This window comes from Amphiprion ocellaris, chromosome 3, assembly GCF_022539595.1.
Source record: "Amphiprion ocellaris isolate individual 3 ecotype Okinawa chromosome 3, ASM2253959v1, whole genome shotgun sequence".
In the NCBI taxonomy this organism is placed as follows: domain Eukaryota; kingdom Metazoa; phylum Chordata; class Actinopteri; family Pomacentridae; genus Amphiprion; species Amphiprion ocellaris.
The window spans coordinates 34,150,331-34,163,523 of NC_072768.1; the positions used below are offsets into that span (position 1 = coordinate 34,150,331).

General features: G+C 38.1%; 1 protein-coding gene across 1 annotated transcript in view; it reads left to right on the forward strand.

Annotated features, from left to right (window-relative positions):
- Nucleotides 1-13,193, forward strand: part of hydin (HYDIN axonemal central pair apparatus protein) — a 120,542-nt gene that overhangs the window by 41,774 nt on the left and 65,575 nt on the right. The window contains exons 23-26 of the mRNA XM_055008991.1: nucleotides 2,424-2,516; nucleotides 2,725-2,945; nucleotides 9,406-9,574; nucleotides 12,000-12,209. Coding sequence (XP_054864966.1) covers nucleotides 2,424-2,516; nucleotides 2,725-2,945; nucleotides 9,406-9,574; nucleotides 12,000-12,209 — 693 coding nt within the window. The remainder of the gene's footprint in view (nucleotides 1-2,423; nucleotides 2,517-2,724; nucleotides 2,946-9,405; nucleotides 9,575-11,999; nucleotides 12,210-13,193) is intronic.

The following is a 13,193-nucleotide window of genomic DNA, read 5'->3' on the forward strand; positions in this document are numbered from 1 at the left end:
TTTACTCATACAGTTGTTTCTGAAATTAATCACTGAGGATATTATTATGTTTTTGATTTTTTAATTATGTTTATTTAAACTCTTTTCAATCAGTTTTGGAAAGATCTGAGGTAGTCGGGCTACCGTTTGTTCAGCTTTAGAGCGCAGAATGTGCCTTTAAAACAGCCAGCTCCTCTCAAAACATAAAAAAAGACAGCGCTAAATTATTGATGGTTGTTGTAGCTCGTCCTACCTTCACTAACTAGAAACTACAGCTGTCAGAAAAAGGTAGTGAAGTTAAAAATATGTCCCTGTGAAATGTAGTTTAAGATTGGACAGAAAGAAAATTAATATAGAAACGGTTCCTCAAAGCTCTAAGTAAATTTACTCAGTTTCTTTCCTTCTCAGCAAAGAATAAGGACTGAAACAGTTTAAACACAATACAGTAGAGTGAGCTTGTTAATGTACATTCTGTGCAGTTTTATCTATTTTTTATTACCTACATCTCCTTCTATCCTATCATAATGCAAATTTTTGTTAAAATTTGCCTTTTTTCTCCATTTGATGTAGAATTAGGTAGGAAAATCACGAGAGGAAATGTCTATTAGCCCTTGTCAAACATAGGATACATAACATTTTGACTTTTCCAATCTATTTAAGTGACTACATTCTGTCATTCAGACCAAACAGACATTACATCCATTGATGCATAATTAGTAACAACGCACTAATAAACAAAAGACTCAATCTAAACTAATGCCAAGTTTTCAAACTATCCACAAAAATAATAACCTTGTCTTTGTGATTTTCTTAGTTCTGGAAATTCCATCTGTGTTTAATTATAATCTAACTAATAAAATGAAATATGTTACTGAAGCTGAGGGCAGATTAGAAACTGAATATAAACTGTGACTCTGTGACATCTCATCTGTCCGAGGTAAATAAAAGTCCACAGTGCTGTTGGATCCTGATCGATCCTGTCTCCATGTTGGGGATAGTTTATGATTAAAAGCAGTCTAATTATTGACGCTGCCCCGCTGTGCCACATATTCACCTCTTTTGCTTTGAAGATGCCCATATGGATCCTGCTGCTGTTTGATGCCGCAGGTATTTATAAGCTCAAAAGAAAGACTCCTGCAAACAGCCGGAGGCAACAAACTAAACTTCGGTTTCTGTTAATGTTTTGTCAAAACCTGGATGTACCTTTAGTGAGATAATCTCATTAATCTGATCTGTTACTCCATCCTCATCTCAGTTAAGTTTCATCTTTATGGACATTTCAGTTTGTAATATATGTGAACAAGAAAGGCACACTTTTGTGCACTCTATGTCATGTTTTTGGACCCATACTGGTGCTGAAATGTGGAGAAACCCTTTCCCAAATTTCTTCATACAACTTGAAGGATGTTGCCTGTCTGGTAACGCAACAACGTGCTGTTCAGATCTTCAAAATGATACAGGAATGTTAATAATAGTCACACTGATGGTGTGACTTTTGTGGAAAATGTGTCCAAGGTGTTCATTCAGACACGTTCACATACCATCAGATTGTCAAAAAACCATGCACGTCTTAAGGGAGCTACTGAGACATTATTGTTTTTTTCATTATTTCATCTCTTGACTAGCATTTGACCATGATTGCTGTCTATTGCATATTAATTTGTGTTGAGGAATTTTCGTTAGAGTTCAGGATCAACTTTCGTTCTGTGATAAATTCAGTGTAATAGGTGCTACTGAGTGTTATTTAAAGCAGGCAGGAACATGAATAGTTGACATAAATATTCCATAAGGCTCAGAAACCAAACTTTGCTGAGGTGATGGTAGGTTAGTCCACACTGCTTTATGATACATTATGCATGGATTCCACAGAAAAGGGCACCTGTAGTGAGTATGTCCTCTATGTAAACTTTAGCCTCCTTTAATTGACTGATCACAGGTAATGAATTGTTAACTAATTGTTTTGTTGACTTGCACTCAATGGTGTTATAATAAATCCTGATAGAAGTTCATTTCACGTTTCCCCGCACCGTCCATGTTTTAGTTTTATCACAGCTCAGACTTCCACCCTGTGAGTTGATTAAAATGCAGGATTGGAATCCACATTAAAATGGCTTTGAAACTCCTGGCAGGTCTCAGAGTGGAACTAAAGAGGAGCAGGATATTTTGATAAGCTCGGGTCCCATGGCAGGATTACAATAAATGTCTCATTAAATTGTGGGAATGTTTTTTAAAAAGGGTTGTGAACTCATGGTTTCGAAGTCATCAGATATAAAAACACGATTTATTGATTTTTCATCAAGCTGCGAGACCAGATTCTAAAAAAAGGAGCTTCTCTGATATGCTTTTGATTAATTTGTCTTCTGATTCTATAATCCTAAATATTGCAGCAGTGACTCCTTTGATGCCCTTTTGTTATATTTTAATTACAGTATGTCTTTCTCTAGTCTATGGTTGTAGGTGCCAGGAGTCAGACTGAGTTGTGGATATGCTTTAATCCAGCTTTCTATTCTGATCACATGTCTCGAACTGTGGACGAGGTAAACATGATACTGTTTTATTATAATGCTTTGCTTTTTTAATTTGTGCCCTTATGAGTAGTGATTCCCATGCTAAGGCCATAACCTGAGCAGCATTGCTTCATTTAAAGAGCGTGACAACCAATAAAGATTAAAAGCTTAACTCATTTACTCATTTTCTCACTTATACAACCAAATATATTTCATCCTTCCTTGACATTTTTTGCAGTTCCTTGACGTACATTACCCGGGACACCAACAGGAAGACGTGGTGAATCTGCACGCCGAGGTCCACTTCCCCAACTTAGATTTCTCCTCCACCACAGTGGATTTTGGTTGTGTGTTCAACTGCACAGGGACTCGCAAAGTAATCACAATCACCAATTGCTCCCCACTGCCTGTGTCCTACCGTTGGGGTTTCCTGGATGACCAGAAATACAGCAACATCAGGTATTTTTACAGCTGTGATATTATGTGTGAATAATAATAGGCTTCATTTGTATAGCACTGTTCTTAACAATGCTACAGAGTGCCTCATGAAAAAGTTTAAAACAATAAGACAGGAATAAAACTTAAAAAAGAAATGTTTTAAGACAAGATTAACGCCAGATTCAACGGCAATCCATTTTGCAAATCTAATCCGAGATGATGCCCAGGCTCGTGTCTGTTTAGTAGATTCTGTATGTAGGGAAGGGATTGGTCATGTAATGCCTTAAAAACAGTAAAATTTAGCAAAAATGAACGGGGAGTCGCTACAGAAACGTTGTTCAGGTGACAAATTATGTTGCTTTTTTTAACCAAACATAAACTTGGCAGCAAAATCTTGAGCCATGAGTAATAACTGTGGAGACTACATTATAGAATGTATATTTCACAAAACAAAAGCACGGAGAACCCTGTGTAGATTCTTGAAAGATAAGAAGGATCCGTTTTGAAATTAACTCAATGTAAAATAGTCAGACAATATATAATGCAGACAATACAGGGAATATTTGGCAATTTTGTCAACAGATGAGCAGAGAGATTGAAGTCACTAAGCAGGCATATCCACTAGATGATATTAAAATAACTAGAATCGATGCTCTCTAGCAGTAGTGCTCGCTGATTAGCACCATGTTTTTACTTTATGTTGCCAAAACTTAGTTCAGCCTCACAATCCAGTTTCAGGATGTATCTTGCAGTGGCAAATGCAGACGAGGTTTATTATGCCTCTTTGGTTGATGCACTCTTTCAGCTTATAAATACTATTCTGCTGCTGGTTTTATCTGAGCCATAAAAGCTGAACATGGTGTCCGTAATGTTACATTACATGTTATTTCTACAGGAAAGATAATTTGGCAATCAATACTGTTAGAAAAAAGGCCAACAGTCATGTTCCTCTAATTCTCTGTGCCCATTTGATTGCTTTAAGAGAGAATTTCTTTATTTGTTGGGTTTTGTACTTTAAAATGTAATTTTCTTCTTGGGGATAACTGGCAAAGCTACAAAGGAGATTGAAAACAATGGACAAGTTCTGCTTATCATAGCTATAGAAAAGGTATCAGGACAGAAATAACCGAGACAGATTAGGAAAATATTGATCACCAATTGAAATTACGAGCATCGTTTTTCCCTTTCAATGACAGAACAGGAAGCTGTCTTTTGTTACGTTTATTGTGCTGCAGGACTAAAGCAGTTTGAAGCGCTTGTGCTCTGTAAGACCTGCTGGAGTGTAGAACAAAAAACAAAGTGAAACAATGAGATTCTGAATAGACAAGATTCAGGGACAAGAACAGAATGGATCTCAGCCATATATTAAAGCTGCCACGGGAATGAGCCAGTACAGTAGCTATACATTTAACCCAGTGAATTGAAAGCCAAATCCATTATACATTCTCTGGGGAAGATACGTTTACTGATTGTGTGCTTTATAAACGTTCCAGTGTGCCTCTTTCAACCCTTCACTTTGGCTCCCCGCCCCTGAAATGAACTGTGAATACTATAGCAATCTTTCAGCCCGTGGCCTTGAACCAACCAACTGCAATACCTCTACAAGATTTATCATCCTCAATCATCTTTGCCCCCTCCCTCTTTTTCATTTATTGGTATTCTTCCCTCTTTTTCTTCCCTACTGCTGCTCCTCCTCCTCCTCCTCTGCCTTTCCTTCTGTTTCCTACCTAATCCTTACCAACCTCACTCTCCTCTCTCCTTCCCCTCTCCCTCTTAGATTTTGACCTCTCTTAACAATCTGTCTCATAGGCCGTCTCGCTAATTAAATGGAGACCTCACTGTGTGCACTCACACACTCCCTCTAAAGTCTCTTTCTCCCACACAAAACATGCACTATCTAGCCATGTTCGGCTAATTACATCACTATCAGTAATTACACCACAGCCCTGGGAGAGGGGGGATTTCAGTAGAGCTAACTCCTTTCCATCCATCTATTCCAATCATAGATAGAAGCAGTACAATACATTTAGGTACTGTACCTTCCCTGTCTCTAAAGACTCTGTTTCAGCCGGAAGTAAACTTGAAAGCTTAAGCTAATTCTACATTTTTTTGACTGTGCATGATGGATTAGATCACTGTGCATGGCTAATAAGTACAGGTACCTCAGATTATGTTGAGCTAAAGTACAGAGGGACTAATGCAATGACAGAGATAGAGATTCTTCAACTTTCAATTCAATCTTTTGAAACCAAGAATTTACTTTTTCAAATCGCACGAGGGTCAGAAACATTAAGTTCATCTGTATTGGATTGTAAGCTGGAGGCTTTGTTGTGTCAATAGCAAGACAAATCCATTGTTGATCTGTACACAACGTACCGTATCCGTATTCGTACAAACAAATTTTTTGAGAAAATTGGGTTCAAAGTTTTGTGTTTTCAAGAATGGTCTAACATTCGAACGTCACTGTAACGCTGTGTTTGGGTTGTGGGTTAGACTGCATTGCCACTAAAATCTAACCCATGAAATATTACAGAAATTATATTTATTTACTACCCATTTCTGTACAGCATTATGGTCTATTATTCTGCTGTAGGGGAAGAACTGTTTGTAATTCTCTAAATCAATCACAGTTGTTGTAGGCGGTGCTAAGAGAAGGATGCAACTTCAGTGTTCCCTCAAAATAATGACGAGTGGAACTGTTTTGTCCAATGCTAATTAAAGCAAACGAAAATTAAAATAGCACGATCCAAAATCCTCTGCAAAACTTGAAATTTTCAACAGTGGTAGGTTGCTGCCCAGAAGTTGTTCTTGTTGACTCCTATAGTAAAGAAAATGGTGACGTACAGAAGGCGTTAGGGAAGGCCAAATCTGCCTGAAATGAGCTAGAACAGAAGAGAATTTCATTGCAAATGTGCTGTGAGATTATTCAGTTATCTCTTAGTGCATAGTAATACATAGGTAGTAGGAATTGCTACAATGTACAAGTCCAGACGGAGTTCAGTTCTCTTATGACTCTGGGGTAGAAGCTGTTTTTCAGTCTGTTTGTCTGTGATTTAATGGAAGTGTCTACCTGAGAGTAGTAGGTCAGACAGATGGTATCTAGGATGGAATTGGGCCTTAAAAATGTTTGCTGCTCTACTGAGTCAGCGAGAGCTTAAAAAGTATTATTACTACAATAATAAAAGGCAGGCTTATAGCTGTAATCCTACATCAGGTCAGTCGGTCTACATTTGCAGTACAAATGAGAATCCTGATGCCAAAATTTAGAAAAATACAAACACAGAACTTTGAAATGTCTGTGTTTATTTCGGCTTTCTATATGTTTAATTAAAAGACAACTTGTTCACATTTGTCCTTCAGTGTTGATTGGCTGTTACTTATCGTGTATAACCAATCAGGTAGTGCAGGGGGCGGGACATCGCATGACACCAAAGAGTGATAGAGACAACAGAATTAGAGCCACAGTAGTTCATTCTTACATTAATCAATAAACTGAAAAATCCACAATTTTGTTGTGATACAGTGATTTATATTTTTCAATTAATGAAACAGCATCACAAAAATTGTATCTGACAGACTTACCAGATTAGATTACATTCAACTTTGTCAGAGGAGGTTCCAGGACAATGAAATGCAGTTTAGCATCTAACCAGATGCAAGCACATGTAATTGTGTCTATGTATGCTGGAGAAAAAGTAAACTTCATGGAATTTCTTTACTCTAATGTTGCACCATGTGGTCAAAATGGGAAGCGAAGATAGAAACTGAAGAAGAAATTTAGGCAAAATACAAACATCATACTCTACAATTCTAATTTTACAGAACACAGGCAAGTGGCTTATGTAAATCATGCTGAAATTACACTTCAAATTACATGGATAAACATACCCTAATGGCCATGTCAAATATTATGTTACATGTCCTGAATCAACAATCTGACCTAAAGTGAAAATAAAGAAATTTTGTCAGCAAAATGTACTCAAGGTGGCTTTCAGTGAATATTTGTACAACAGCAATGTATCAGCTGACAGTGTACCTGAAACTAAACAGAATTAGCAGCAGTATCTGGACATTGCAGAGCTTCATAGTTCATTCCAGCCTATTGTTTAGCTGTCCTGCTGCAACTTCACTGTTTAGGTTATTTTGGTATTTTCCTGACAACTGTTCCCACTGAAAAAAAGTCCACACCTGCTCAGCACTGAGCAGCAGACAGAAACAGTTAGAGTGTAGCTGGTTAATGTAGCAGAGCGTTTGGCAGATAAATTTCCAGATATTTCCCTCAGGAGTTGCAGAGATAACAACGACCACAAAAAAACAACAACAACAAAACTGAGCTGATAGTGAGAGAAACATTTACAAGGTAGTGGCCCAGTTTTGCTCTGTAACTGCTGGATGTGTAAATAAACAACGATTTGCTAACAAATTTACAGCTATTTAAGGTTTAATGTGATAAAAAATAAAAATTAAAGCACTCTTGATGCAGCAACTCCTATCAATGTTATAATTTAAAATATTCTTACTCAGAATGTGTTGCTGACATTTTGATGTTGTAAATGGTCAAACTGGAGCTAATTTTAAGCTAAGAACAAATTACTCTCCAAAGTAGCTAGTAAATATAGCTGTCAAATAAACACAGATGAGTAACAAGAGAAACACTCAGAGAGCGCAGTACTCCGCCAAGGCCGCTCAGTCATATCATTGTTGACAGCTGAAATCATGAAAAAATTCATGGCAGAAATCACGGCACCATAGAATGTGGCCATTTAATGTAGATGTACCCACAAACAGAATGACCTGGCGCTGAGCACAGGCACGTGTTATGCAGTTTTAGTTGTAAAAAATCTATATGTGTATTGTATCGATTCTGATAAACACTACCAGTCGAAAGTTTGGACACACCTTCTCATTCAATGCTTTTTATTTATTTGTATTATTTTCTACATTGTGGACTGATACTGAAGATTAACACTTTTTTGTTTACAATAATAATTCCATATGTATTCTTTTATAGTTTTGATGTCTTCTGTATTAGTCTACGATGTATAAAATAATGAAATAAAAAGCATTGAATGAGAAAGTGTGTCCAAACTTTTGACTGGTAATGTACTGTCTAGTTTAATAGTGGTAAACCTTAAAGAGCCTTTTTAGCTCACTTATACACCCACATACACATACATGCACGTGCACACTCACATGCACACTCATAAGTTGGATGTGGTTTGTCTGGTTAATTTTTCAGCATCATCCTTGTTTCCCATCATTCTTTTCTTTCTGACTGAATCCTGGAAGGGAGATGTTTGTGGTTCAGTAGTTGCTGCTGTGCAGGTTTTTTGGGCGAGCGTGAACGCAAGAAAACACACCCGCGGTGAGCACAAAGAAAAGAATAGATGGAAGAGAGCGAGACAGACACGAGAATGTCAGAGCTATTTCTGTTTTGAGCCGAGCTCTTGCAGAGTCATCATCTGCTGCCTCACCATCTGCTCCTCTGTCCGCACCAGTGGGTTTTAAACTCTTTCTTAGAGGACCCGCGTTTTAAAAAGCTGTTTTTTTTCTCCCACAGGGTCCAGAATTGTTTTTTATGAGCCCTAACAAACTCCCTTCTGCCCCAGAAATGTTTTTGAACGCTTTAACCCAGAGTGTTTGCTCGCTGTTAGATCTCACATTGCTGGACGGACTAATTTGTGATTCCCAAGGCCAGACGTGAGGCCGGTTTGCCCCCTAAAACATCCTTCAGTCAGACTGATCATACAACAGTGCCCCCTGCTGGTTGCATCCACTCTGAGCTGACACACCACTGCTGTAGCATTCCTGCAGAGCTGAATGCTGCCTTACATGTACACACACCCTGAGGCTCTCACACACAAACACACACCGTGGCAGTAATGTGGCCACTGTTTGGGTGATTTAATATAGAACTTGTCCAGCCCAGCCTTGAGATAGCTTCACTCACTAAATCTCTTTCATTCTGATCCATGTTTATTCAGCACTTCAGTGCAATCTATCCTGACCTGTTTCCTGCTGCTTGCCTATTAAAATTCCTCTTAATTATAGAACACTCTGTTTAATTAACTTGATGGATGCACCCAGTGTGATCCCACGGGGAAGGAGAGAGTGGAACAGAGCAAAAAAATGAGAATCAGACTTCTTTTGGATGTGGGTGCTCGAGAGTTTTTCCCCCACTTGGGTATTACATTATGTGTTAGTGATATATTGGATATACAATGCATGCTTATATAATTTGCTCTCGGCTGTATTTTCTGCGTCAATATGCTGCTCTGCTTCTTCCTCGCGGAGATTTTTTTTAATTGTCTGTTTTCACAATGCTGAAAGGCAGTGATATTCCATTAATCATACATTTTCTCATTGTAAGAGTTTCTCCCTAATGTGTCATTTATCGCAGGTCTTTATATGCGATTATCGTTTAATTGTGAAAATAACTATTTAACCTGAGGGGTGTTTTCTTGTCCTTTTGCCCTAATAGAGAGACAGAGATGCTAGTGGAGGAGAAGAAGCTGAAAAATCCAGAGCATGAGGCTGAAGAATGGCAGGCTTCATCTGGAACGCTCTCTCCTGCCTGCTCAGTTCCTGTTAGCTGCAGTCCGAGCACAGATGAAGGAGCCAGTGCACAGCGACCAGTGCGTGTGGAAGAGGTAGGCAAATGCTCACGTGTAAGCAAATCAGGGTTTCCCTCAGTTTCCCCTCTGTCACGAGATGGAGAGAACCAGCAGCTAACGAGCAAGTCATTCTCTCTCTCTCTGTGCTGCTACAGTGGAGGGAAACACCCGGTATGAACACTCATGTTTGCATTATTTATTTATTTATTTATTTATTTGGTAGGGACAGTGCACATTAATGAACGCCCATTTATTCAAAAATGGGCGTAAATATGCCGGATTATAGCACAATAATAGCAAATTTACATCTGCAGTCCCTAATAATAAAAAGACATAACAGTGGTACATAAAACAATAAGTCACAATAAAAGCACATTGCATTCTAAACCTCCCTTTATTGGACTTCTTACTTTTTTCTGCATTTAGGCAATCAAATCATCTTTTCAAACCCAGTGAAATCTATATGAGACTATCGTTTACTGATCTAAAGCCTAATTGTAAGTTTCCATTACTAAAGAGATCAGAGAACACTTTGATCACATCTGTGCATGTGCAACTTAATTAGGGCAACAGAAGTCTGATTCACTGCACGTAGACTTTGGGTACAAGCAAGCCATGTTTTGAAAATTCCCTTTGCTAGTCAAGCAATAACAACAACGTCCTAACGAGGACCTTTCAAACTGGAAGAGGATTTGGATCATGTAATCAGTGCTGGGTTCATTCAGCCAAATACACTGAACCAACACCGTTGCTGCATCCTGGGCTTAACACTGCCCAACATGACTATGGCTGGTTTAAAGAAATACAAAGGGCAATATTAATGAATGAGTTGATGCATAAATGTATATTTTATCTTCACATTCAGTCATTTATATGACTCTTCCTTCACGGGATTATGCAGACACATTAGCTAGCAACAAACCAACCAGCTTCATGTAGTATCAGCATCTTCCAGGCACAAACCACCACATCAGTCAAACTTAAACATAAAAATTATCTAAACATAAAACAAACCTCCTATGAATAAGGCCCAGGGAATGTTTTACACTAGAACATTAACAGTTATCGCAAGAACAGCAAGAAAAGCACTCAGAGAGCTCAGTAATCTGTCAAGACTGTTCATTCATTTTGGCTTGCTCTGGAGGTCAGGCATATGGGTTCTGTAAAGCGTCTCAAGACAATTTGACTGTAACTGGCGCCATATAAATAAAATTGAATTGAATTGAATTGAATTGAATTGAATTGAATTGAATTGAATTGAATTGAACTGAACTGAACTGAACTGAACTGAACTGAACTGAACTGAATTGAATTGAATTCCCCCCTATGGCACTGTCAGAAATGCAGCATTTTTTTTTTTTTTTTTTGAAAATGCAGCATTTGTTTATTAGTTATTGATGATCACAAATCACGGCAACATAAAATGTGGCCATTTAATATAGATGTACCCACAAACAACATGACCTTGCGCTGAGCACAGGCGTGTGTTGTGCATGTATACGTTATTTACAGATACCGAATTGCATGACCTAAATATGTAGTGGGCAGCAGGAATTGATGGGACTCAGAAACACCTCCGCAATTTAATCAGTTGTTTTCTTGTATAATGTTGGACATGTAAGCACGATAAGTCTGCAGTGGTCGTTTTGTAGAAGGACCGGAATCATGTGATCGTCAGCATGTTGTCATAGTTACAGTGACGCCGTGTTGCTATCTTGCAATGATACAGAAATCTTTCACAAATCTGTGGATCCAGACTATAAGCTGCATCACTGCCAAGACCTAATCACTTGGTCCTTCTGTCATTTCTGACCTTCCCTGAAGATTTCATCCAAATCCGTTAGTCTGTTTTTGTTGCTCACAGTTGGAATAACAGACGGACAGACAAACGTACGGAGATTGTCACAGAACTCCACTGCATTCCTTAGCAGAGTAAAAATTACAACAAGGAATATTATTTATTTTGTTTTCTTGTCAAGTCCAATGTAACCCAGAAAGACAAAGTCATTTAATATACACTGACTAATTGATTAATCAAGAAATTGTTTCCACTAAACCATAAGTAGAACTTAAAGAATATTTGGACCAAAAAGGAAATGCAAATGATCGCTGAATTAATGTAAATAAATACACTGGATGCATCTTGTTTGTTCATTTTGTAGAAAAACTGAGGTGTTGAAACAACAGTTAATTGTATTAAATTGGTTCAAATTCCGTAACTACAGTATTTGTTGGCCAGATGCAGTGACTTCCTGTAGTCTCAGCTGGTTTAGTCAGTGACATCAAGCACATAATTCCCAATAAAACTTGACATTTAAACTGCTTGGCTTTCGTACATCAGATGATTCATGATCGAAGAGCAGCATGCAGCAGTGCGTCAAAACATTCCTCTGATGGGAGCATAAAAATTAGAATTAATCCTGTGTGTTGTACTAGTTTTTTTGTATGTGTGTGTATGTAGGTATTTGATATCTTGCCGATGTATGGTCATCTGCAACCTGGTGACCAGCAGCAGGTCACGTTCTATTTCTACGGCCACGAAAACGCCAGCAGAGAGGTGGTGGCACAGTGCCACGTAGACGACGGACCTACGTATGAAGTTAAACTCAGAGGAGAAGCATCAGTGATCAGCTACAACCTCGACTCCACTCATCTAGACTTTGGTCTGCAGGTATGTAAGCAGGATTTCTTTATCCTGAGTTTAGCCTGAATTAATTCAGGCTTCGTGCTTCATCACCTTAAAATAAAATAGTGGATAATACATTAAAGTGCCAGCTTTAATTTAAGGAGGTTTCATTAGTGATTAAAGAACAGTGTGGGTTAAGAGACATTTAGACTGGCATTGCCCAAAGTTTATGGGCTCAGTCAGTAGTAATGATACTTTCCATTTGAACTGGGAAGTCAAATTTGTACTAGTCAGAATTTTAAACTGGAATGTCATCTGTAGTTGGGTTATTCCTTGAAAAATCAGAAGAACCTCACTAACCCCAACTGCGAAACCAGAGACAGTTGCTCAATGCATCAACAGTAGGGCAAATTATAGCAATATGCTATTTATTAACCATTTATTAAGTCAAATCATGTCAATTTATGCAGCACGTTTCAAAACAGTCTGAGTTAACCAAAGTGCTGTACATGTTATAAGACAGGCAACAGTAAAAGTATGTGCCAAAAAGCGAGACAAAAACATGATACAAACTTGTAAAGATATAAATATATAAAGTACTAAAAAAACAGACAAAACAGATAAATTAACAGGTCAAATTCTTAAGTACAACAAAATGCTATAATATTTAGACCCTAATGAGCAACCAGAAGCAATTTTAGCAGCAACACTGATCAACCTTTATCTGGAGACATGTTTCTACAGTGTTTGAATGTGCAAAATAATTTGGAATTAATTAGTAATTTGTTGTTATCAAACAGTGTTGGGGCTAAAACAGTGAAGGCAGGGTCCCCTTTTGTTTTAAGCCTGGACCGTGGGACTTTTACAAGTTGCTGATTCTCAGATCTCCAGGGTCGAGGTGCAGAATAAGGTGTTAAAAGTTCAGAGATGTAGAGTGAAACCAGGCTGTGTACTGATTTAAAATTGATCAGCACCAATTTTAAATTAAGTTCTGTAACAAATCTACTTTTGTTTCGTAGTTGAGGCAGG